At 40.3% G+C, this 27,327-nt stretch overlaps 1 protein-coding gene across 12 annotated transcripts in view; it reads left to right on the plus strand.

The window, feature by feature from the left end:
- ARNT2 (aryl hydrocarbon receptor nuclear translocator 2) overlaps positions 1 to 27,327 on the plus strand; it is a 200,227-nt gene that overhangs the window by 134,349 nt on the left and 38,551 nt on the right. For all 12 annotated transcript variants that reach the window (XR_010590958.1, XR_010590955.1, XR_010590954.1 and 9 more), the window contains 6 exons: positions 3,913 to 4,015; positions 8,045 to 8,110; positions 8,537 to 8,622; positions 19,440 to 19,516; positions 21,438 to 21,572; positions 22,628 to 22,702. Coding sequence is in view for 5 of the 12 variants with exons in the window: in XM_065559322.1 (XP_065415394.1) it covers positions 3,913 to 4,015; positions 8,045 to 8,110; positions 8,537 to 8,622; positions 19,440 to 19,516; positions 21,438 to 21,572; positions 22,628 to 22,702 (542 nt within the window). In the remaining 7 variants the exon portion in view is untranslated. The remainder of the gene's footprint in view (positions 1 to 3,912; positions 4,016 to 8,044; positions 8,111 to 8,536; positions 8,623 to 19,439; positions 19,517 to 21,437; positions 21,573 to 22,627; positions 22,703 to 27,327) is intronic.

The following is a 27,327-nucleotide window of genomic DNA, read 5'->3' on the forward strand; positions in this document are numbered from 1 at the left end:
GGTTGTTGAAATACCTGAGCCTGGGGCCATCTGACTCAGGCCCTGCTTGGTGATAAGTTGCAGCTGCATCCTAAGTGAGCAGCCCTGGTTTGGCTGTAAGTTTGCCTCACACTGGTTTAAACAGTGCTGCATTTTGAATTTGAACTGTAATGGGGAACTTTCAATAAGTTATCAATTATGTCCAAATCGAAGCAGTTTATATGTTGGCTTCTATGTGTAATTCTGCTCAATTTTTCTTTCACTCTTTCTCTGCAAACCAAACTACAGTGTAATTTAAGCTCTGCAAATACTATAATGATGATGAGGCCCAAGTGTCATTCAGAGCAGTGTTGCGGCTGGAAGGTGGGCACTGTGCTTGCTAGATCTGGAGCAGGGGAAGGATTTAGTTTAAGACTAAAATAAACTACACACAAAATAATAGTTTACTGCAAAAGCTGATTAGTGATCCAGATGGTAACGTTGATGTGTTACCCATATTGGACCTTTTCTCTTAAGTCTGATCTACAATATATACTAGAAAAAAAAGAGAAGATGCACATAATGTGTATAGTATTATATTACAGTAATTTGTATTACTATTCCGCAAAACTTCCTTATTAATCAGAATATTGTTGCCGGCATCAGAATCAAATATGTTTTGCACATGTGTTTCCTGTGGAGAGATCCTAAATGAGCATATATCACCAGCGAAACTGTATTAGTGTAACAGATGCAGAAGCACACAGAGGGATGAATATTTTATGATCTTATGACAGAATTATCATCAGAATATAGAGCTTAGCTGCTCGTATGGCATGCAGCTGTGATTTATTTGCTCTGTGCTTGATTGTAATTTGGCATACTCTGGGGTCCACCACGTGAGCAGCTGTAACAAATTGTAGTTCTGGAGATGATAAAGCAGATGGCCATCTGTGTCACTGATCCGCGAGCCGTGAGCAGATCTTCCAAGCCCTACATGTGACACTGTAGGAGATTCACACTTCTGATAGGTACTTGCTCCCAGGTGGAGCAACAGTGACTGGTGATCTGCCCAAACTGCCTGATAAGTGTGTGCCAGACAAAGTGGGGGAGTGCCAAGCAACAGGATCCATCAGGGTAAAAAATGCCAGGACCCTCATTTCTTAACCCCATTAAGTTAGGAATGGAGCAATCCACGTAGTCAAGAATGGAGTGGTGAGAGAGGGGGATGAGCCTGTAATGTGGCATCGGTACCTGGTCATGTTGTGTTGATGCAGTCCTGTGTCATCACACTGATAAAATATCATGACAGACATTGCGCTACAGCATTAGATCAGGATTTTATGTCTTTCCAGACCTCATTAGGAGTGTGGATAAAGGCTGAAAGCCTGTTTTTATTTCCCCTAGTGCTCTTGGAAAAATACGCTTTGCCACACGTCATGCTGTCTCACAGCCTCTTTTACAGTCTTAGGTTTACATCAGTGGCAATCTGAGATGCATGTATCTTAATTGGCACTATTAGAAATCAGGACCTCCCTCTTATAGTTGTACTAATGGGGTGTGTGAGAAGTAATGTCAATATATATAGTACACAGGGGCTCCAAATGCTACATGGTTCATGTTTTTAAAACTAGCCTCTAAACTTGTGTCCACAGATGTTCCTCCACCATTGCCTGTGTGTACAAATGCATTGGTACATGCAGGCTGGGTAGTGAGGCATCTGCCCAGTTTACAGTCATGCATACTCTGCAGCCCTAACATCATTATAATGATGATGATTTTATTTGTATTACAGCAGTCCCTAGAGGACCCAGTCCTGTAGGAGACCGTTCTTGCCCCAGAGAGCCTATGTTCATGAGCACAATTTTGGAAACTAGTTGAAGGGCAGCTGAAAACTTGGCCCTTTATCTGTTTAATGAATATTAACACCCCCCCTTCCCCTTTATTTTAATATTAAACGTTTATTCATAAACTCTAATAATAAACAACAAGTTGTATTGATCCAACTATGCAAAGACTAATAAACATTTGAGTGATAATTGAAACAAGCTGCTTGAGAGCTGTGTCATAATATCTATTGCTCAAAATCATTTTCTGACTCACTCCCCATGCGTGTCACTGATGTTACATGGAGTGTAAGTCAGGGCACGCTCTGGCCCATTAAATATTATCTGACACATCTTCATAAGACATTACAAAGTGAAACACTACTCTTAAAATTGTGACTTTCGGGTACATGCTTTGTCAAAGCATTCAGTGCCAAAGGAACACATATGGGCAATTTTAAACTTAGTAGCCATCTAATACTGTAGAGGGTGCTTATATATTTTTGGCATGCTGCTTAGTGATAAAAGCAGAAATATTTCTATTACTTTTTTGAAAGGCATTTTTATTCCTGGTTTTTACGAAAAGCTTCACTTCAGGTATTTATATTGGCTATTTCAGTTTAAAAATCTTTTTTTCCCTGAAAGCAACTTTTCTCCTCCTTTCCATGTACAGGGAAGTGATTTGCTATAAAGGCAAAAAAATCATAAAATTGCTTAATTTGATTTGTCTGATCAAATGGATGGAAAATTGGTCTCGTATTCACACGTTCTCTACAGTATCTAAAATTAATTATCTGTGCTTTCTTGTATTGTTACTTTTATCTGTGAATTGACGCTTGTCTAGTGATTTTTTTTCCTCTAAACTTTAGTTATTAATTTGGGAGGCTAGACTGTGGCTTGGAAACAGGCCAGTGCAGGAAGAATAGAGAAGTGAGTGACTCTCCCCACTTAAATCCCTCTGCAAGCTACCTGGACTGCGGAGAGTGGATGAGCCTTGGCGCAGTCCCTCTAGCACAGGGGTTCTCAAACTGGAGGTCGGGACCCCACGGGGGCTCGCAAGGTTATTACATTGGGGGTCACGAGCTGTCAGCCTCCACCCCAAATCCTGCTTTGCCTCCAGCATTTATAATGGTGTTACAAATTAAAAACACTTTTTTATATATTTAAGGGGGGGTTGCACTCAGAGGCTTGCTATGTGAAAGGGGTCACCAGTAAAAAAGTTTGAGAGCCACTGCTCTAGCGCATTGGCCAGCACAGTTGAGCTGGGGGAGATGGTGCCATAACTTGCTGGTAGCACAGACCTGCATCAAATGACCACCATTCTCCTGCACCCTGCAGGAACTGAGAGGGAATTGTGCCTTAGAGGGGTGTCTCCAAATAACAATGCCTCCCAGGACTACATCCGGGCTAGTGTGGTTTATGTACTACCCCTTGCTCCAGGCTGTGAAGGCACAATCCAGCTCTTGGTTAGTAAGAATAACATTCCTACAGCACCAAAAACCTTTAATGTACCTTGATAGTCAATAGGGAATGCTCTTCGCTACTTAGTTCTGTTTTTAAAATATTCAATTTTAAAGTGTTTTGTAAAGATTTTCCTCCCATTCACAGATGTGCATGTCTTCAATTAATTCCTATTCCCTGTGGGAATAAAATAATTCTATAGATCTAAATATCTGACAGTAATTTCAGGGCTTAATATGTGGGAATAAACTTATTTCCAAACTAAGTCATTGTGTATTTATGGGGAGACTTCTTTATATTCTAGGTTTCCCGTTCATTTTAATACCAACAGAGCTGCATCTTTTGTTACACTTACTAGGTTTGTTGCTACACTATACCAAAACAAAATGTTGATTTTTAAAAAAATAGCCTTGCTATTAAAATTGTATAACCTGTATTAGTGAAAGATACTGTTCTCATTGAAAAAACGTAGAGGGAAGAGGGCCTTGCTTAATGCTGTATGAAGCATTTCATATCCATATCGCTGGTTCATTTCCACATTGTGTTAATAATTTCCAGAATTTTTTACCTATCGTGTGGCCGTTTGGGGGCCCATGTAAAATTAATTTGTGTCAGTTCTTAGCAGGCAAAAGGCAAGATCATGAATTGCTCTCCTTGGTTTTTCTAGGGCGAATTTTGGACTTGAAGACTGGAACAGTAAAGAAGGAAGGTCAGCAGTCCTCAATGAGGATGTGCATGGGATCAAGACGTTCCTTCATTTGCAGAATGAGGTACACAGTTCTCTATTCCTTCAATACTCTTATCCCTTCTCAGACCTCAAGATTTTTGTCCATTTTATCAGGTTTGACCTGGTTTAAAAAATATGAGATGTACTGTCATATGCTGATTAGACATTTTATATCTAGTGTCAATTTGCAATCTGTAATTCCTGTAATTAACAAGTAGGTCATTAAATCATATCTGTACTAGAGTGCTATATTGTGCGCTTTTCCAGAGAGCCTCAGACCATCTTAACCACTGGCATGTAAACCATTGTCTCTTAAAGTTTGCTTATTTAAATCAATACTTCTGGAAAGAAGCCTTCAAAAGTAGACTGGAAACTTGGCTCTGTGGGTTCATGTTTTTTGTTTTTTTCCCCAACAAACCAGTAATACCTAAAAATAGGTTGAAGACGAGCAGGAATTTAGTTACTGACTGAGTTAGCCAGCTATGTGAAAATTAACCAATGATCAACTAGTTAATCCTAAATACATGAGTAAACGTTAGATCTGGGGGGGGCTTGAGGGGGGAGTTATTTCACAATTTTCAAACTTCGGGTAAGTTTCTGTGACTGTTCAGATGTTTGTTTGCCAAATAACACGCAAAAAAGTGATTAACAAGAGCCACCTGCACAAGGGAGCCTGATCCTGAATGTGGCCTCTTTGTGACCCTGTTACAGAAATGAATAGTTGTAATAACAACATTAAGTAGATCTAATGTGGTGAAAGGTCCATCAGTGTGACTTTGAGGGGAACAAGCACACCATCGCATTTGCTGCCTGTTTCCAATTTGTACGCTGAGAATAAATTATGCAAAAACACAAACAAACCAAAAGATTTGAAGGTCAAATCAAGCCCAAGACCAGCCTGTTTGATTACTTTGTATGTGCATAATGTTTCGAACATGTAAAGTGAAACACATCCTAATTAAATATAATTATTAAATCTAATCAATTCAGGTGTGTGAAGCTCCTTGAGATCCTTCAATTTGAGGGTGCTTTGGAAGTGTCCTAGAAGTAGTGGTATAAATGTAACAGTCCCTCTCCCGTGCCGCTTCCCGCTGCCCCCGTTGGCCCGGGACGGTGAACCGCGGCCAGTGGGGGCCGTGATCGGCCAAATCTGCCGCGTCAGCAGGTAAATAAACTGGCCCGGCCCGCCAGGGTGCTTACCCTGGCGAGCCGCGTGCCAAACGTTGCCGACCCTGCTATAGACCATATTGTGGCTGGCCCTATGTGGGTCCTGTGGAGGAGTGAAGAAACTCTACCACCCCCGCTTATCTACACAGGCGGCAGCTCTAATTTGGCTACTCGCATTGAGAAGCACAACAAGGAGACTCTAGCTGTGGTGGTAGCACTGTCCAAACAAAGGGCAAATGGCAGCAGAGTGATAGGACAGGAGGCTGCTCAGCTAGAAGGAAGAGCAGGCTTCAGCATTCCTTTCAGTATAGCAAAACCCCTGCATGTTTCCTTTAAGGCACTGTCATACCACGTTCTTCTCCCAGTTCTCCACAATGCTCCAAGCTGCTACTTAGCCCCATAGTTATAGGGCTGAGAAACAGGAATTACATTTGTGCTTCGGAATTATGGAACCAGTATCATACACGTGTCCTCTCATGTACTCTAAGAATATTTTCTTCTATTATTAATTTGTAACCACTGTATATAAAATTCATTTAATTCAGGCAAATATTGACTCAGTAAGAGTATTCAATCTGCTGTTCATCATTTAGGATGCACCTCTTTATCCTCTGGCCCATGTTTACTGATCATGTGATGAGGTCTTTGAGCAGACAGGAGCCAGAACTAATATCCAGTTTACAATTGTTCCCCAGCTTTTCGAAACAGCCATCCAAATCACAGTTACTTATAAGGCCCTGATCCTGCAAACACTAATGTGCGTGAGTAACCTTACACACGTGTGTAGTCCCATTGTGTGTCTAATTCTAAACTTTTTTTACTATTTATTTCTCTTCCTACTTCCTGGCAGTGACTAGTAAAATATCTTAGTGGGGAGGGAGTCTTTGTACCTGAACCCCACCACATCCTCAAATATTGTGAATTATTTGAGGTTGCCATGTTTGCTGCATGATTTCTTCTTTCTTTTTTTTTCTTTTCTTTTTTTTTATGAAAATAAACTCAGATGGTTTGAAAGACAAAACTATTTGGCTTCAAAGGGATAATTGCATGTGGATACACAATTAAATGTGCGGTTAGACACACAATTGGAAATACAAATAAATATACTCTGGTATGCAGATCTAAATTGTAAACAGAAAGTTACTTGGCATCATGAATAGCGGCTAGCCAGGTATTAGGTAGTCAAAGCTGACTTTAGTACAAGTCAGCTGGAACTAGATATGGTCAGGAGTTTTCCGACAAAAAATTTTTTATTGGAAAATGCCAGTTTGTCAAAACCAAAACTTTCTGTAGGAATGTGCTAGTTTTGATAAAACATCTGTCAAATTCCTCAAGCCCAGTATGGAATGTTAGGGGGCGGGTGAGAGAGAGTGAGCCATAGACCAGAAAAGCTAATATCCCAGTAGTTAGGACACTCCTCTGGGATGTGGGAGGCCAAGATTCTCGACCCTGCTCTGCCTGATTTGGAGCAGGGATTTGAACCTGACTCTCCCATATTCCAGGTTAGTGCCCTAACCAACGGGCAGTTGGATCTTCCTGTCTTTCATGTTGGAGCTGTTCTACACTAATGAAATAATTCATTGGGCCAGAGAAAAAGATTGACACACTAGCCCAGTATTCTAAACATTCACATGTAAAACCCAGCTTCAAGTCCTGAGGTCTCCCACATTTAAGGTGAGTGACCTAACCACTGGCCTATTGCCTATTCTTGGCAGGGAGGTGGGTGTCTCTTCGATTTTTGAGATTGTCTTTCAAAAAAAAAAAAAAGTTTCCTTCTGATGCAGAACAGGGAGAAACTTCAAAATCTCAGAAAGTTTTGTGGGATGGGAGAATCTTTCTCTGGCTAGTTCTGTTTGGAGCACACGTAGCAGGTAGTCAGATATTGGGCCAATATATACACACACACTTCTTTGACATTACATGGATAATACATAAGTAGTTTAGGGTTTGTAGGTATTTGATGTACCTATCTTATATTCCAGTAGAAAGGGTTATACCACATGTCAGGCAGCATTGATATATATGGGTGTACATACAAATGACTAGTGTCTAATACGTAAGTAATTGGTGAATACACCAATATATAGTATGTGAATTCTTCATGCTAATTAATCCTCTGGAAGCTGGAATTATAGGTGAATACACCAATATATAGTATGTGAATTCTTCGTGTTAATAAATCCTCTGGAATCTGGAAAATTATTTTTGGATGGTTTAGCTGAGGGCCGAAATTGTATGTTTATCTAGTTTTCGTACTTGTTTTTGAAGTGTTTGTGATCTGCTGAAGCCCATTTCTGCTTAAACCAATCCTGGGATTCTCTGCTTCAGGCTGTTTTCTCTTCTTGTATTTCTTGTTTAGCCTCATGTTAACTGTAGGATTTTCTTTTGTGAGCCAGTAGTTTTCTTAGCGTTTTTTTATTCTTTACATCTTGAAAATAGCTGGGGCACTAAAAAGTAAAACAAACAAACAAAAACCAACATGAGGGTTAAAGTAATAACAACTTCTTAGGCCTTGTCTACGTTACTGGGGGAGATCGATCTAAGTTATGCAACTTCAGTTACGTGAATACCGCGGGGTTCACACTATGCAATGTTGACTGCAGATTGCTCTCCCGTCGATTCCCCTTGCACTTTTCATTCAGGTGGAGTACAGGAGTCGATGGGAGAGCGATCTGCAGTCAATTTTGCATGTCTTCACTAGACCCGCTAAATTGACTGCTGATGCATTGATTGCTGTGCGTCAATCCCCCGGTAAGTATAGACAAGCCCTCAGAAAATACTTTTCTAAGCCACACAATCAAAAACAAACGCAATATTACTTGAATATATATCCTTAAAAGGGGTTCAAATTGGATTTTTCCCCCCAGGCATTTATATTATCTTTCAAATGCTGGCTTGTTTTTAGGTGTGGAAATGCCCCTTTGGATCATTTACCTCTGAACAGAATAACCACCATGCGAAAAAGATACAGGTAAGTTTGTTTCAGTTGCCACTACAGTATGTCATAATGAACTTTTCTAGTTGTCCATTTCACTAGCACTATATCTCCCAGTTTTACCTGAACAAGTCTTTGTGTATCAGAATCTGACTCATGCTTCACAAATAGCATGAGATTACATCAGAATGGAGTGAACACAGCACTGGGAGCTCACCACTGAGTTCTAATCCTGCCTCTGTCACTGACTCCTTAGGGAGTACCTTAGTTAACCTCATCTGTAAAATGATACTTACCTATAATTAGATATGGCTTATACAGCACTCGAGCTGTTGAACATTATGTAAGAGCTGTATTAAATATTATTAGTGTAATTGGTAAATTTGTATTAAAATTAGTATTCGTATCGAGTTCTATTGGATATCAAATATTTTATTAATATTATTGTTTCTTCTCATATAGGAATGGCCTAGGCCCAGTAAAAGAAGGAGAAGCACAGTATGCAGTAGTCCACTGCACTGGATATATCAAGGCCTGGCCACCAGCAGGTAAAAGTTGCATTAAGGGCAATATAGATAGTACTATGTACAAGACCAAACTGATCTCTAGAATCTATTGACCAACTTGCTAGTTAGACACTGTGGCTGGATTTTCAAAGGAGACTAAGGGAGTTAGGAGCCTAAGTGCAGTGTGATTTATGTACCTATCTCTCATAGGCTCCTTTGAAAATCCCAGCCTCAGTCTGATAAATCGATAATCTCAACCAGGTAGCTCATTGTGTTAAAAGTTGCACAAACAAGTTGATTTGCTACACTTGTTCAATTTGGCATACCGGATCTGGCCAACGGTCCATCAATATCCTGTTTCCTACACTTGATGTTTCAGAGGAAGGTGGAAAGAACCCATAAAACACCTGACCAAATTTGCTCCCTGTGGTTTACAGACGATGCCCTGGTGCATGAGGTTGTATTGTGATATTCCAAAATTAGCATTGCTGAGGGGTACAGAAAAACTGATCACACTGTTTGAATTAAATAGAGTTTAAAACATAGAGCAGTTACATGGAACCAGACTGATTTCATCTGGTTAGTCCATGTACATCTCAGTTTGGAAAGCAGCACTAGCATTTTCCTGCAAATCAGAAAGTCAGTCAGTGTCATTGTTAATGCACATCCGTATTCTCCACAGCCTTTCAATATACTGCCCTGGTTCTCCACATACAACCGCCATTGATGTACACTGGCAGAGTATCAACTGTCATCTATAAGAGTTGCACACTCAGAATGAGGGTACCATATGACTACAGAAGTATAGCCCAAGATTTTCAAACTTAAATAAAAATTGCTTGATTTTCAGAGGTTTTGAGCACTTGCAGTTCTCATTGAAGCCAGTGGAAGCAGCAGGTACTCAGCACCTCTGAAAAACTGGCCAAAGCCAGTGCCTATTTTTAGACACCCATGTTTGAAAATTTTGGCTTCAGTTTAGGTAAGTGTACACTCACTTAAAAGTAATTTACTGAATGGAGAATATTACAATCTCCGCATCTTGATTAAGTTATTTTGTTTTGAATGTGGGTTTTTGGGAAACAAGTCTTTACATGCTGCTTTGAACAGCAATGAAAAAACCACTCACCTACTGTAATTCAGTATTACAAATGAGAATATTTACAGATGGGAAGAGTCTGAACACAAAGGGAGACTAAATGGAGACCAGTCCAACATCATGAAGGGATAGTTTGGCTGGCCTTAGCATTTGCAGAAGTTGAATATTTTAATATTCTTTTTAATATGTCAATTCCTGTTGAACAAGAGGTCTTACCCTTCTGTGGTTATAGGCTGAGTATACCGCAGACATTATTCAGGCTACTCCAGAGATTAGGAGTGCCAAAAATCCCATTACACTAAATCTGTACATTGTTTGTGTAGATTTTAACTTGCAGCTTTATATTTCTTATTGATTCTGTGCAGATTTATATGTTCAAAGGTTATATAATTATCATCTCACTCTCTCACAGAGAGAGAGAGAGAGAGAGAGAGAGAGATGTACAAAAATTAAAATGATGCATCCTTTTGGAATTTCATCAGCCTTCAGACAAGTATAATTCAGACCACATGTCATCTGCCAGTACTTTGGAACCACAATGAAGTGTAAAAGTCCCTCTTTGCATTCCCAACTGCTGGTAATAAGATTGCTAAAGCTCATACAATGTAAATTAGTGTACCGTGACTGTCAAAATGTTTCAAAGTCGTTCTTATCTCCGGACAGAGTCAACAGAAGTCTTAAATCCTGTAACAAAATGTCCTTTTTTGCTTTAAGAAAAGTTCAGTTTTTAGAGGTTTTTCTCCTGATACTTTCAAATGCAAGTGAATTAAATGGTCATATACAAAATCGATAACCAGAGAAGTACACCTAGTCATGCTTAATGGGATACATTGGTTACTTGGGTGGTAAAGATGGTTAATTGGCACCATCGCTACAGACCCTACACTGGTGAAAAACGCATTGAAGTGGACCACAGTGATAACGAGGAATGAAAGCAGGGTCAGTGGAGCAAAGTACAGTCAAATGCCGTACACGGGTTAAGGTAACCTAACAACAATGCAACATTTGGTTACCACTCTTTGAGGAGAATAGCAAGGTGCTGTAATCTAGGAGATGTGTTGGCTTCTAACATTTTTAAATGGGATTTCAGTTGCCTTTTATGTGATCTTACAGTCTTGTTTTTAACCACACTCCCACTGCTCAGACCAACAGCATATGCTGTGTTGTCTTTTTCAGGTCATTCTGTGCACAATAGGGTTTCCTTTTCCACATGGTAAATTTTGCATGTTTAGTCTGTGTCCTGTCTTGTACTCTTTTGTGCTGGAAGGTATCATGAAACTTGTTGACTTTTTGGTGTATCTGAGGGCACAATTTGGCTCCTAGGTAGGTTTTGGGTAGTCCGTGGCAATGTAACTACATGTATTAGCATATTACCGTTCGAAATTTTATAATTTACAAAATAAGCTAGTAACTTAAATGTAGAGGAAATTGAATTTGTTAAAATTCCTCTACCTTGTAAAGAAATTACTTGAGTTAAAACCACATTTTGAGAGCAGCAAACATCTAGCTGTCGCATGCTTTCTTGAGCCTTTAGAATAAACAAGTTTGCGCCAAATGATAGGTGTTCTTAAAATATTGTGGGGGAAAGGACAATTTTCATACACATTACCATATGGATACTCTAATAAAGGCCCCTCCGCCCCTTTCAGATTTCATAAGCTCGACTCTCAGCTATGCTGTCAATTTAAGTAGAATTTTCTGGAACAAAATATCAACATTTCTTGCAAACATACTTAATATAGATTTGTTTGCCCACTGGCATTGCCTCTCTTCTGGGTTCTGGTTATGAGAAAGCATTTTAGTTTTAATGAGAAAATAATTGAAAGGTTTTCACCCCCCTTGTCTGGAAATACCTGCACTCCTGGGGTTTATCACGGGAGAAGGGGAAAGAAATTATTATTATTATTATTCATTATTATTTTCAGAAATCCCTGGATAGTATGTTGGCAACAGGGGGAGGGATAGTTGATGGGGGGAGGGAGAGCTCAGTGGTTTGAGCATTGGCCTGCTAAACCCAGCGTTGTAAGTTCAATCCTTGAGGGGGCCATTTAGGGATCTGGGGCAAAAATCTGTCTGGGGATTGGTCCTGCTTTGAGCAGCAGGTTGGACTAGATGGTCTCCTGAGGTCCCTTCCAACCCTGATATTCTATGATTCTATGAACACATTACTACTCTCTTTAGCCACACAATGAGTACAACATGAGCAACAGTAGGACAGGGTTCTCTGGCGCTGTCCAGTTAACGTGCCTCAGCCTAGGCCTGGAGGACCAGTTAGTTTAGCCTCCGAGGCTCATTCAGTCCTCCTTCTGAGAATATCCCTGATATTGCTAATTAGTGCTAAATTTGACTACATTTGGTAGGGAATGGCGGGAGGGTGTTAGATGTGGATCCCTCTATTAAAAATGCAGGACGAAATTCTCTTCTGGTTTAATTCTGTTGACTTCTAGCAGAGAATTTGGTCCTCGGAATATAAATGATGATGTAGACCTTTACTTATTGAAAGGGAAACTAATATTTAATTACCTGTCAGAGCCTAAAAGAATATGAAAGGTCTTCCCTTGCACCACTGGTACACCTGCGCCCTATTGAACTATGCTATTAGGGAGTGAAGCATGGAACAAAGAATCACATTTTGACTCCTAAGTTCTCCAACACCGAGACCTGGTTCTTCAGTCTTCATTCGAGCAAAACTCGCCACTCAAGTTAATGGGGTGCTTTATCTCAATAAGGACTGCAGGACTGAGCCCCAAGTGTTGATTGCCAACATGAAATAATTATAATAATAATAATTATGAAATATAAATAATAATAAAAATTCCCCCTGTGCCTAGATAGTCGGTCAGACCCCAAATCTTTTTTTTTTTTTTTTTTTTACTTTCAAAGAACAGTTAGACTTCCATATTCTCTCAGGGTCAGACTGTCCCTTGCCCTTACATAGGTGTGGGGAGAGAACAGGAAGTACCCCACACAAGAGCTGCGGACTTCCGTAGTCCTTGCATGTGGGCACCTCCAGGAGAAGGCAAAGCTGTGGCCCTACACTCACCCTCTCTTGGAAAGGTGGCCAGACACATTAGGAGATGCAAGCTGTATAGTCCCAAGGTGTGGGGCAGCTTGCAAACTCCATATGCTCTCCGGGGGTAGGGGGTACATGATAGGCCTAACTAGGGCTCCCCATGGGTAGTGCAGCACCCCACCACCCAAAGTACATAACCTGGCCATCAGGCTTTGTTTCTGGGTAAGTAACTGTAGGGGAAATGTAGATCTGTTTTTAGGAGCAAGTGGTATATTGGTCTTGTGCAGACTGTCTGCACAGGGGGTAAATTTCTCAAAACTATTCATTTGTCAAAAACTAAATGAAAAAGTTGGTTTTGGAAAATCCAGACTCTCTTTTCCAGGGAGTTATATTATTTGCTTATTGTATGTGATGTACGTTCTATTAAATAATGAAATACAGTTCTGAAATATTTTCAATATGGGGAAAAGACTCACTATTTGAAACTAGCTGAGTATCCATTCCAGACTTTGATCCTACATTTGTTTTGTCTGCTGCCAACTGGCTATAAGAACCTGTGCTTCTGATTGCATGAGAAGTGTTGTAACCAATAACCAAATGTACAAAATATACCAATTCTACTTTTTTCCAATCTATTATTTTTAAATTTAATTTAAAACAAGCATTTGCCTTTTTTCAATTAAAGCATCATATTCCTGGAAGGAAATTAGTTTTATGCAGTCCACGTGATGTTTTCCTAATCGTTTTATTCATCACATAGCAGTGGATGGAAAATATTTAGTTGAGAGAAACTACAGTATGTCAGCATGTTACTGGTTTTGTAAAGAATAAATCAAATCCAAGACCAATGTTTTTTCCAAAGGGAAACTGCAGGGAAGTAATTGTCATCAGAAGGATCAGATAGATGGGTACCTTAGGGCGCTTAAAGATTGAAAATCCTAGTAAACAAAGTTTCAAATAATACAGAATTCTGTATTTCTTTTGGGTGATGTTTTTTGGGGCAGGTTGTTTTGGTTTTGTCTTTAGCTTTTTGTCTTGCAATTATTGATTCATTTCTAGTCTTCCAAGTCAGACTTACAGTAACTACTTAGCCACGAAATGCCAAAGTAGTTAGGTTATTTTAAAGTTTTGGCTTGAATTGAAAAGTTTGTGCAAAACTGTTCCTTTTAACGAAACAAAACAAAAAATAGTTTGAATACTCTTTACAGCACTGTAATTGTTAATGCTTATTAAAAAATGACTCACTCGTCTTCGGAATTTTTCACAAGTACTCTTTTCCCCCATCCCCCACAATGTTAAGACCCACTGAAATTTTTGTGGGTCCTTTTTGATTTTTTGAGGACTTAGATTCCTGCATACACCTATTTAAGAGATATTATCTTTTAAAGTGCCATGCACATGAATGGTACTGTACAGGTAATAATAATGTTGTTATTATTATGATGGAGGTATAAAATAATGTGTAGCCATGCAATGGTATATTGTGTATGTTTTAATTCCACTGCTATGAACAATCATAAAATATCTATTTTTCAGTTTAATATAGTGCAGCGATTCTCAAACTGTGGGTCAGGACCCCAAAGTAGGTCACGACCCCATTTTAATGGGGTCACTAGGGCTGGTATAGACTTGCTGAGGCCCAGGGCCAAAACCCAAGCCCGAGGGCTTCAGCCCTAGGCAGCAGGGATCAGGTTACAGGCCCTCAGCCTGGGGCTGAAGCCCTTTGGCTTTGGCCCCCCGGCCTGGGGAGGTAGGGCTTTGGTTTTGCCCACCCCCAGGGTGGCGGGGCTTGGGCGGGCTCAGGCTTCGGTCCCCCATCCTGGGGTCCTGTAGTAATTTTTGTTGTCAGAAGGGGGTCATGGTGCAATGAAGTTTGAGAACCGCTGATATAGTGAAATCACAAATTCACAAGTCATTATTCTGCATCTATACAGACACATGGAGTACAGGGTTGTGGGGTTGCAGAAGGACAGGAGATAATGGCATTCTGTTGTTAGGACCAAGTTGGAAACTAATCAGGGACTGTTTAAAAAGCCACTTCCTTATGTCCGCTTAAACACATGCCTTTACCTTATGGGAAACTGCTTGTTAGCACACAGTGATACTGTTAAATTCAACATAGCCTCTGGTTGCACAGTGTTCTATTTGTGATTTATTTTCATGTTTAGCTTTGTAAGTTGTTGATGTTAATTGGTTCAATTGTAGTGCTACATTTGTTTATTAGTAGTAGCATGTGTTTTGGTGTTGAGAAATAAAGTTTTCTAATGGCTACATGTAAGAATGTGAATAATGTGTGTTTATTCTGTTGATGTTATTAATAGGCCAGTTTTATAGCCTTTCTCCTGGGTACAAAGTTTTGGAACGCTTTTGGAATTACTAATTTTTAGGCAACTGCAGATTCTAACAAATCACGTTGTGTTAAGAGTTAGATGAAGTAGTGATGGGACCGGTGCATAGATCTGGCTTACCTATCCTTATGAAATCTGAGTATATTTAATAAGGAATGTATTATAGGGGAAGTACAGATCCCCTACGCACATTCACACCGGTGTAAAATAGCATCTTTATAACCATCAGCAAGAAATAAGGAAAACAATTTCCATCCAGAACAAAAATATACTGCATGGAATCCTACCAATAATAGCACCTAAATTACTTTGAGCAGGCGAGCAGGTAATCATTTTGGCATATTTTTTGCTCTAGAAGCTTTGGGAAGGGTTAGCAATTCACTGGGTCATGAACTGATTAATTCCAGGCAGCTAGATTTTTATGCATAGTGTGTCTTGTGGGATAACCCAGCTAATACATTTTTCACTGTGTTGCATGGACTTAATGTAATCCACCTCGCAAACAAACAAAAAAAAAGAAAGTGAATTTTAGAACAACAGCTCCCCTTGCCAACACTGAGCTCAGTCAGGAATGACATTCCTTTGCTAGGTTTAATTTTGGAGATTGTTTATGTTGCTTTGGGTTTATTTGGGCAGTCGTGGACGTGAACCAAGTTCCAAAAAAGGGAAAGTGTTATTGAACACATCAGCAAAAAGATTATGAGAAATGGAAACCATCCAGCTGCATAGCTTTTGCCTTCTTTCGTGGTATACTGTGTCTTTAAGGAAACTATAAGAAAGCTCATTGAAACTGAGGGGAAATACCTTAAAAATGTTATTTTTAGATTGAAAACACCATTCTAAAAATGAGCGTCTTCAGCCAACATTATCCAACCTGACTGCCTAAATTTAAGAGCTTAAATACATATTTAGGCCAAAAAATATCAGAGGAGCCAAACACCTTTAAATTGAAGTCAGTGGGGGAAAGCAGGTCCTCAGCGTCTCTGAAAATTAATCCCATAAACATCTCAAGGCAGAGGTGCCTCATATTTTTAAAAGTATTGGCGGGGGGGGAGGGGGGACGTGCAGCTCAAAATAAGTGATATTGTTGTATTAATAATAATCGTTGAGACCAATGTATATGCTCCTCCTGCTATTTCTATTTCTTTCATTGTCCATCGTGACTTTTACATTTGTTTTTCCTGTATACAATTCTATTTTCAGATTATTGTTCACAGCATTATAGGGGGACGGGATAATGGATTCTGCTTAACATCTCCTGCAGGTTGCACACAATCCCCAGGAGGACTACTTTTGGCCTCTGTGAGAAAATAGTGTTTCCATGCAAAAGAGTTTTTTTATATGTTTTTGGACCCTGGCCTTTACTAATAGCCTGACTCCAGAATTGTATTTGTCAGTGTATAAAGCTTTAAGTACATGTGCTTGGTCCTTCTTTTTCAGGATACAGTTGCCTCCATTTTCATAACAGGTAGCCAGACTTTGTCCCGGTGTGTGTTTTTAAGCTGCTTTATGCCGTCAGATGACGACTAAATTCAGTACTTGAGAAAGACTTCCACTGTGCATAAACACAGCAGTGAAAACAAAACCAAAAACCCTACACCGTGCCTCAGTAGCTCTGTTTTCATATTGGTGCTTTATTTTATCCTTGGTGCAGACGTGTGTTAATGTCTTTCATTGATGTATGGAGATAAATATTCTTCAGGCAGCGTGGGATGTGTAGTTGTAATAGAACAGAGATTGTAATTATATTTGTTATAGATTGTAGTCCTATTTGTTCTGCTAAAGGTATTACTTTTTAACTTAACTGTTGTATGAGCCTGATTCGGGATTCAAAGGGGTCTTAATGTTAGTAAGAGAGTGTAAAGGGGCCTTGAAGTAGGTGTAAATGTAACTTATGTTCACGTTAAGAGTTCTTTACCCTGCCAGAGTTGTGTAAGGATCCTTAGTAAAATGAGAATCAAATCCTGAATTATCCAGGGACCGCCTTTTCCAAGTCTGCAAAATAAACTCTTCATTTGAAAAATAGTATGGACAAATGGAACTCGATGTGTTTTAAAACTCTCTATTTAATGTGTGATTCCTTTAAAGTGTTCCCTTAAGTTCGTATACTAGCTTGGTCTGTGCATAGAACTCCTGAGCATGGGTCAAAGGACGTGTATGGCTTTTATTCAGGAACATCAAAGAGCTTTAAATGTAAAGAAGCTCATTAAGGGCCAAATTAGGATCTGTGAATGCATTAAGAGGAAGGGCGCCACATTGGGTAGGAGACTCGGGTTTTATTCCCAGCTCTGCTTTTAACTTCTTGTATGTAGTGTTGTAGCCATGTCAGTTCCGAGATATTAGAGCCACAAGGTGGACAAGATCATGTCTTTTATTGGACCAATTCCTGCTGGTGAGAGAGACAAGCTTTTGAGCTACACAGTTCTCTCACGCTCTCCCTGTCACCAACAGATGTTGGTCCAATAAAAAATATTACCTCACCCACCTTGTCTCTTTAGCTTGTGTACCTTTGGGCAAATCACTTGTGCCTCACATTCACCATCTGTAGAAGGAAGACAATAAATCTTTTTCTCCATTGTAAAGTCCCTTTGAAATCTACAGGTGAAATCAGAGCTAATTATAATTACCCGAGAGTCAGAATGTGGGCCTCAGAATGTATTCTTCGCTATTAGCAATGAACAAAATGACAAGTGACTGAGTATATTGCCAGGGCCGGCTCTGGCTTTTTTGCCGCCATAGGCAAAAAAGCCACTCGCCGCCCCCCCCCCCACCCCCCCAGCACAGCAGGGGAGGGCGCCGAGCCCAGCCGCGGGCCCGCAATCCCCGACCAGCCAGAGTGCTGAGGGGAGGGCGGCGAGCCCGCCGCGGTTCCCCGCTCTCACCGGCGGCCAGAGTGCCGGGAGCAGGGCGGCGAGCCCGGCCGGGGCTCTGCACTCTCCTCGGCGGCCAGAGCGCCAGGAGCAGGGCGGCGAGCCCGGCCGGGGCTCTCCGCTCTCCCCGGCGGCCAGAGCGCCGGGGGGAGAGTGGAGAGCCCCCGGCGGCCAGAGCGCCGGGGGGAGGGCCGAGAGCCCCCGGCGGCCAGAGTGCTGGGGGGAGGGCGGCAAGCCCGCCGCGGCTCTCCGCTCTCCCCGACCGGCCGGAGCGCCGGGGGGAGGGCGGCGAGCCCGGCCGGGGCCCCGCTCTCCCCGACGGGCCGGAGCGCCGGGGGGAGGGCGGTGAGCCCAGTCGCGGCACCACTCTCGGGCCGGAGCGCCCCGCCGCGCCGCCCCAAGCAGATGCTTGGTGGGCTGGTGCCTGGAGCCGGCCCTGTATATTGCACAAAATACTCATTATTTTCTTGCATATTCATTTACAGTTTACTATGTCCTATAACTGTGGGAAAGTGGAAAATACTTTCTGTGCCAATGTTCAGAAACTGTGTGGTCAAATAACACTGCTTATTGGTATGAACTGTTTATCTGGGAAACCTCATCACTAAAATTACCAGTGTTTTTAGGGTTTTTTCATATGCATCATGTTAAAAACAGTTCAAGGTTGCATGCAGTGTGATTGACTTGTATTAGGAAGTATAAATGTCATGAGGATAATCTCTGAACATGATTGTTGCTTCATAACTGGTAGCTTACTTTGCAGGTAACTTCACTAACACATTAAGCTGCTTTTTAAAATGATTCATTCTCTGTTGTGTCTTAATTCCAATAAACGTTGGGAAAAGAGCTTGGAAATAGCTTAAAATAAATCAACAATGTTACCAATAGAAGAGTTTTTCCTAAATGTATCATAGGAAGTGGATAACTCAAAACTTAGATTGAGCAATCTACTTACTAAAGGCTTAACCAAATAATATCTAAACAACACTCATGTAAAGAGCATTTCTATTTGTGTAACACGAGTGGAAAATAGCCTACACGTGTGCTTTGATATTATTCATGTCTGTAATAGTTAATCCCATTGAAAAACTGAAAACAAATAGAGTTTAATGAAATACCCATGTTTTTCAATCTGCTATTTCCTTTCAGCATAACAAAGCATGCTGGATATTTTATAATAAAGGAAACTAATCCATTTAATGCAAAGGCAGGTAACCAGTCTAAATGTTGAAGTTGGTGTGTAATCCACATTGTACCTTTCTTTTAAAGCTGATATTTGGTGTATACTATACCAAAGAAAAATGCATAAATTACATCTTGCAGTAACAATCTGAAAAGAAATATTAATCAAAATATTATTGCCAGCATCAGAGTCTAGTGACCGTTGTGTATGTGTTTCCCTTTGTCTAATTGAAGCCAGAAGATAGTGACTAGTTTGTAAAATTGAAAGCATCTATAAAAACAGGCAAGTGATTCTGTTTATTCACCTTTCCTAGCAGTAACAATGGTGGTGGTGGTGTTGTTTATTTTAGGAATGACTATACCAGAAGAAGATGCAGAAGTGGGACAAGGTAGCAAATATTGCCTTGTGGCAATAGGGAGGCTTCAGGTAAAAACGCTCTTTTATTACATCCACTGCTGCTGAAAACATTAGTCAATGTTGTAGTACAGTTTTATATACGATTCTGACAGGCTCTGGTTAGAAGATTAGTGTCTGTACCATGCCACAAAAAGCGCAAGACTATGATGTCTGTGCCCAGCCAAGTGACTCACTTGGAATTGGATGGACTGTAGAAATGATTCTTTCTGGAAGTTTCCTGGGTACCTGACAAGGGAAACGTCAGAGGGTGGAAACTGTTGTGAATAGATTTTCTCTAGTTGCTGATTTAAAAGGGTAATTAACTGGCTGGAAAACCTGTAGTTGCAAAAGCTCATTTGAAAACAATAAAATTAATGCAGTCAAGAGGCCCTAAGTAGTTAAATGCTTTTCAAAGCATAACTTTATTCTACACACATAATCACTTAATATTGCTGAGATATTGTATGGCAGATCCATGCACAGAAGTCCATTGCAAGTAGTGTAAATAGGTTTTTAGATCTCATTTGATCAGTATATCCAAATTTGAGGCAATCTGTGTGTCCTGTATTTTCGCTCCCTTCGTCCCTTGCTAATGGAGTCCTAGTGGATCAGAGTTTGGAGCTGGAGCAGCAGTGGTGAACCTTTTCAATCATAATAAGGAAGCCGTTTTTATGTTCCTGTCTGGGAATCATGCCATTAGTAAAAACGTTTGATCCTAATGTATGGTTTTTGTTGGCCTTCACTCATGCCCATCTGTTAGGATGGCATTGTTCCCTCTTAATGGCAGAATGACAGTGTCATCGGAGTGTAGCTGCCAAACCAATATCTGTTCAGATGAGCATCATACTGGAAATGTTATCACTTCTGCAGATAGTGTCTCCTGTGCGATACAATATTTTTGTGGCATTGCTATGACATTTTTCACTTAATCACACTTGCATTCAAAGATAAAATACTCAAGTGGTGGACAGAAGGAAATTATGGAGTTTGCAGATGTTACAGATGCCAAAATAGACGCTTGCCCAGAAATCCCATTAATAACTCGTGGAGCGTCAAAACATCTGTTCCATAAGAGAATAGCCAGCAGGCCCTCAGTGAGTGAAGGCAAGGGCAGGCAAGCAGTGGCTCGGTGGACAAGTTTAATCACAAAGGAATCAAGGTGTACAAATTTTAAAACTGTGCACTCCAAATAGTAAGCCATAAAGTGACAGCTAATCACCTCCCTGCTCCATTAACTGGCGTTTTTATGCTATTGTGCTACAGAGCAGAGATCAAAAAGAAATTTTGTACAGATTGCTTGTGCCTCTTTAACAGACCTGGTTGTTTAGGATGAAAGAGAAAGTCACAGTAAAGACAGTTCTCGCTCTTAGCCCACGTAGAAATGGATAGAAGTAGATTAACTTGGCTGGCTGCATAGATCTGAAGTAGGAACCTGGAAATGCTTCATTCTTTCTGAAGAACCTTGATGAAAATGTACAGAAAATCCGTTTTTCTTTTAACGGTGATATCTGCTGTGTTAGCATTATGCCCTTAACGTTAGGTCTGTGTTGCAAGTGAAGGTGTGATTGTAGCACGGGGAGGCATACCTGTGCTATAATCACACCTCTTGCAGTGTAGACATGCCTTAAGAGCCCAATGGGAGAGAACTGTGTCACGGTTCTTTGGGAACTTCCTTGAGTTAGCTGTTAGAACCTTCTTTGTGAGGCATTTTTAGGCTTGTTTTCATATTGTTCTGTTAGTCCAGGGTGCGTGTAATGGAGCGATGTTTTTGTGCTGTGGACTAGACTGAAGCCATTTCAGTTTCATTTTATTCATGTCCTTGTTTTATTTATGAACCCTTTAAATAGTTGTCAATAAACTAACAGATTTTGCTGTTTCAAATGAAAAAGCAACCTCTACTTATGGTGACTGTTCCTTTTCAAAATTATGTTTATCTGATTGTTTGTCCTAGGTAACTAGCTCACCTGTGTGCATGGACATGAATGGAATGTCTGTTCCTACCGAGTTCTTGTCTAGACACAACTCTGATGGAATAATCACATTTGTTGATCCAAGATGTATCAGTGTGATTGGCTACCAACCACAGGTCAGTTCCTAGTTTTAAAACTGAGAGATTGGTGAGAACTAATTAAGGAAATTCTCTATCTGTGTTTGCAAATAAAAACATAACTTCCAAAAGATGCAACAGTTCAGTTGATCTCCAGCTGTTCGTATTCTCATGTTATTTATTTTGCCATACTGTTCACACATCGTTAAAATTAAGAGCTTTCCCCTTAATTATTATCAGATGATTTAGTTGGGGATTGGTCCTGCTTTGAGCAGGAGGTTGGACTAGATGACCTCCTGAGGTCCCTTCCAACCCTGATATTCTATGATTCTATGAATTACAGGGGATATCATTGTATCCTTTTTGGATTCAGTGTTTTTTTTTTAGCACTGAACTGGTTCAAATCCCAGGCAGCTTTCAAATTATATCTTTCAAATTAAGACATTAAAGCAATATAAATTCTGCTTTGAGAGATTTACATTTGTCGATTTTAACTTCTCTACCAGTTTATCGAACAACAAGCAGACTTCCATTATGAAGCTTATTTTCCTTGAGGCTCATGTCTGCTCCTTTGAATAAATTTTAAGGTAATATAATTGGATACTAAATGAGCTCTGTGATGGCTTTCTCATAGATAACAGCATGTTATCTTTTAATCTCAAAGAAAACTACAGTTTCCATATCTAAACAATTGTAGTTCGCAGGCAAGACATTTTGTCCTTACCTGATCATTTTACTTTCCCTTTCATATTGATTTGAATTAGCGTTACTGTAAATTCTTCAAACAAAACAGTATATTAAAGTGAATGTTATTGGATTCATAGAGGATTTCAGTGTCCTCAGAGCTATCAACCTGGCACCTTTTAACAAGCATTAAAAATTCACTTGAAACTGTTTTTAAAGGAAATACATATGTCTTTGCAACAGCCCAAATGCAATGTAGGGCATCAATCCTGCAAACCCTCACTCAGGTGAGTAGTCCAATTGAAGGTAATGTGACTACGTGTGTGAGCAAGGATTACTCTCTAAACTAAAGCCTTGTAGGATCAGCACACAGGTTTGTATTTTTACGGTTTTATATTGTGCTTTTCTAGGATCTTCTGGGAAAAGACATTTTAGAATTCTGCCATCCGGAAGATCAAAGCCATTTGAGAGAGAGTTTCCAACAGGTACTGTCCTACATTTATGTTTTTTTCTAGTTTTTATGCAGAACCTAACGTTCGTTTCTCAATACCAGGGGTCAGTTCTGATATCTAGGAGTAGAGGGTGTATCGCATGGGTTAATTCCTATTAATATTAATCTCTGTAAATCCAGTAGTTTAAACTGGATTATACACACATCTTCAAGGGGCTACATTTTCAGAAAAATCGCATTGTTTTAAATGTTCTTTTCATTCTTATTTCTAAAATATAAATGAATATTCAGGGCATATTTAGAGCCATAGTGTGGCTCCGGATATGCCTGCGTAGAGCCCACTGAAGTCAATGGGAGCCACAAGGGATTGGTTGTCTTCAGCAAGAATATGGTTTTTTGAGTTGAAACTGGCTCCATTCCCATGTTTTTTTAAACCAAATATTTAAGAGGAAAGTACTAAAACAGCAAATCAGAAACAGATACAGGCACGTATACATCCAGAGAAAGGAATTTTCAGATACACTCAGGGCTGGCCTAACTCCGCTCCCAATAATGTCAATGGGAATTTTACCATTGACTTCTATGGGAATACACGCAGGCCAGGGCTGAGTGCTTTTGAAAATCCCATCTGTAATAGATCCTATGGTCTAAATTCTCTGCTGGTGTAAATTGGCACCACTCCATAAACTTCAGTGGAGCAGTCCCAGTTTTACCCAGCTATGAATTTGGCCCTGTATAAATCATTTTAAGAAATGAAATACAGAATAAAGTAATAAAAGGCACATAACATATGGAAGTGGTTCTCAGTCTGGATTCAGGTTAGCAGTGGATGTATATCGACAATTATCTATTTAAAGCATGGCACAGAACTAAACCCCATAAAAGCTGTATGAGGAAGATAATTCATACAATACTATTCCCATTTTATAGACTGTGAATCTGCAACTCAGAGATTATGTCTGTGCTGCAATCAGGAGTGTGATTTCAGCATGTGTGGATATATACCTGGACTAGCTTTGATTTAGCGAGCTTGTTAAAAACAGCTGCGAAGTTTCAGCATCACAGGCTAGCCACCTAAGTACAAGCCTGCCCAGGACCCTGGGTACGTTCTTGGATGGCAAGCCCATGCTGCCACTTGTGTTGGCACAGCTTCACTGCTATTTTTAGCAAGCGAGCTAGATGAAAGCTAGCTTGGGTATGTCTACATATACTGTAAACAGTCGCACATCCTGACTGCAGTGTAAACATATCCCGAGACGGCCAACCTAGCTGCAATGGAAGTTAATGAATAGGCACTCAGTGACTTCAGTGGGAGTTAGATCAGGCCATAAGGGCCTCCTGATACTGCACCATTGAAGTCCGTGGGAGTTCTGCCATTGACTCCATTGGAATTATGAATAACTATAAGCACATGAATTAGTTTTAAGTATTTTGATGGATCAAGGCTTAAGTGTCTTGTTCAGGGTCACGCAGCAAGCTGTTGGAAGAGCCAGAGAGTAAAAGTTCCAGGCTTTGCATCCCAGGTTCAATCCACTAAATCATTTTGCCTCTATTTTGGTGGAGTATTCCTTCTTTGAATATTTATATTTAGTACAGTAGCAATGCAATCCAGGCTATTTCCATCAGTGACTAAAAGACTGAATTAAACAATTTAACCGAACGCCAGATGGTTTTCATTTCTGATGATTTTTTTGTTTTTTAATAGAGGTTAAACATTAGCTTTGAATCCTCTTGTGTTATCGTGTTTGTGTGCACTGTTTTAAGACAGTTCAGGTTTTTCCCACCAAAGACTTTCATGCTTTATATATTATTACAAAGTTAATGTTTGCTTATTTCAGATTGCAGAGCAATAGATTGTTACAGTTTGTTTTGTTATTGATAGTTTAGCCTTAAGAATTTTTTTTTTATTCAAATGGTGACTATTATTTCCAGCAACCTTTGTTTAAAACTCCTCTTTAAAGTTGACATTCTTAAATTGCTGATGCTGTCAAAAGCAGGTTGGTGCATAGCAGAGTGAGAGGGATTTACAGTTGTTGGTTGATTGCCAGCATCCATCTCAGAGCCTTTACTTCCTAGAGAAGATAAATTCATTCATCGGGGTGGGAAAATTAAGGCAAAATGATATGTTCTCAAGGCCAAGAACAACAAATAGAGTTCTGTATCAAAAGGTTCCAGAGGACAGCTATCTAATATCTAGTAGGAAAACGTTCAGAATGGACACCAACACCAAGTTCTGTATTCTTTACAGTGGGTGTGGTGGTAGAACATTTGTTGATAAAAGGATATGGTTTATTGGATTGAAACTACAAAAGGATTTATTTTAAGTAAAACATTAACCCTGAGCTTTCAGTAGGATGAATAGGTTTTATTGTTCTGGACATAGTCAGTAGGATGAATAGGTTTTATTATCCTGGGCATTACTGAAGTTTGTCTCTCTTCCTTGTGTTCTGTCTATGTAACCAGGGATCCAGTGGATCCATTTAAAATAGAACTTTTTGAAAAAATCAGATTAGAGCAATTCTCCCGCCTCAAATGGTTGTCAGCAGCCAGATGGAGTAAACACCAGATTTCTTTGAGGATAACTCTTGTTAGCAAAGTCAGGCTACAGACTAGTAATAAACAAACAAATCCTAATGGGTGAGGATTAGGATTCCACTATGGGCTGCAGCATTTATTTGCATAGAATCTCCTCCTTCCTTCCTGAGGCATTACATGACCTACCCTGCTGTAAAACTGCAGAAAATAATTGCATGTGGCCCAGCTAAGCGTCAGCTGAATGGCTTAGCCAGATCTCAAGAAACATAACATTTCTTCTGAATTAGACCCAGACTGTCAGATCATGGACAAGACATAACATGATCACAATGCAGCTATGAGAGGAAAGGTTCTTTAGACCAGGGGTTCTCAACCTTTTTCTTTCTGAGCCTCCCCCCAGCCCCACCACATGCTATAAAAATTCCACGGCCCAGCTGTGCCACAAATCTGCATATAAAAGTCAGGGCTGGCATTAAGGGGTAGCAAACAGGGCAATTGCCCAGGGCCCCATGCCACAGGGGGCATCGCAAAGCTAAGTCGCTCAGGCTTTGGTTTCAGCCCCAGGTGGTGGGGCTCAGAGCCCCAAGCAGCAGTCCTGCGTGGCAGGGCTTTGACTTTCTGCGCTGGGCCCTAACGAGTGTAACACCAGCCCTGCTTGGCAGCCCCCCTGAAACCTGCTCGTGGCCCCCCCCCGGGGGTCCTGGACCACTGGTTGAGAACCACTGCTTTAGACCTTATTTGTTTAGTTTATTTCTGTTTTAAAGTCAGTTGTGTATGTCACATTGAGAGATGGGCCCAAGCCACACAATTTGGATCCAGAGCCAAGCTTTCGAGAGAGTTCATGGGGTTTGGGATCTCATGGTCCATTCTGGGATCATCTGTTGTTTCGTCATCAAAGCCTCATTGTTTCCCCTGTAGGACGAGGTTCCATTCTTCTTTTATTACACACACACACACAACTACCATTGACTTCAGTGGAACTTGTGCAACCAAGGGTGGAACTTTGGTCCTGTATTACCAAACATCCCAATTCTGGTTTAGATAACAAGCAAACTGTTAACTTGTTACTCTGTCTTCATCACAAATGCCTTACGTTGTATTATAATGGAGCATGTATTCATGGTGTTCGTTCCACTATAAGCATGGCCTGTCTTCCACCCTTCCTCCTTGTGAAATTGCTGGCACATTGCCATGCTAATTATTCACAGTCTTAGAGATGTCCTTGGTCTTGATTTATTGTTTTGCCTGTTTGTTTGTTTCCAAGTCTCATCATAAGATGTAAGTCATACCAAAACCCGAAGAAACTATATTTCTTCTTCTAGCAGTTGCAGACATATGTTCTTCTCAGGTGTTCATGCCTAGCACACCAGAGACACAGACTTTTTCCCCCGCAGCAGTACCAGTCGGGGCAGTGTGCTCACCCTATGCCTCCTCGTGGTTTTTTGTCTCTGCCTTTCACTTTTCTGTAATTATTTATCTTGTCCCTGTCAAGTCCTTCCTGTCTTTTTCTAGATCTTCAGTTAACCCTTTTCCTCTGTAGTTTTTGTTCTTAGTGCTGGTTTTCTTACTCAAGGGTTTTCTTGGTAAAACTTTGTAATGTTCTTCCTGATTTCTTCTCCCAGGTTTATTCCTATTACTTTGTACAGGTTTAAACAGTCCTTTTTATTTCTGCATTCAAATCTCTCTTGTTTCTTTTTTTGCCCTCTGGCAATTGTCTCACCTGTTTAGTGGGGTGACTATGGAATTTCATCATCTTTATCCTGGCCAATATTTTCCTGTCGGTGCTTATTCATGAGATCAGTGTTAGAATTCTTCCCCTTGGGATTTCTTCAAAGCCCTTAATCATTTATTGGAGAATTGTTATGTTATATGGGAGTTTAAAGCATCTGGATAAATTCAGTGCTGTTCTATGCCACATTTTTTTTTATTTGTTTGTAAAAATGATGGTACAATGGAGACAAAACCTGAAATAAACTATTATTTTTGTGCCTACCTACATGCAGGAAAGAAATAGGCAAAATTTTAAAACATTCACTATCACTGCTAAGAACAAGTGAGGAGTCCAATGGAAGATTTGACTATACAAGGAATACAGGAGCAGAGCCAGATCCTCGGCCCCAGCTA

Source organism: Chrysemys picta, chromosome 10 (genome assembly GCF_011386835.1).
Source record: "Chrysemys picta bellii isolate R12L10 chromosome 10, ASM1138683v2, whole genome shotgun sequence".
NCBI classification, from domain to species: domain Eukaryota; kingdom Metazoa; phylum Chordata; order Testudines; family Emydidae; genus Chrysemys; species Chrysemys picta.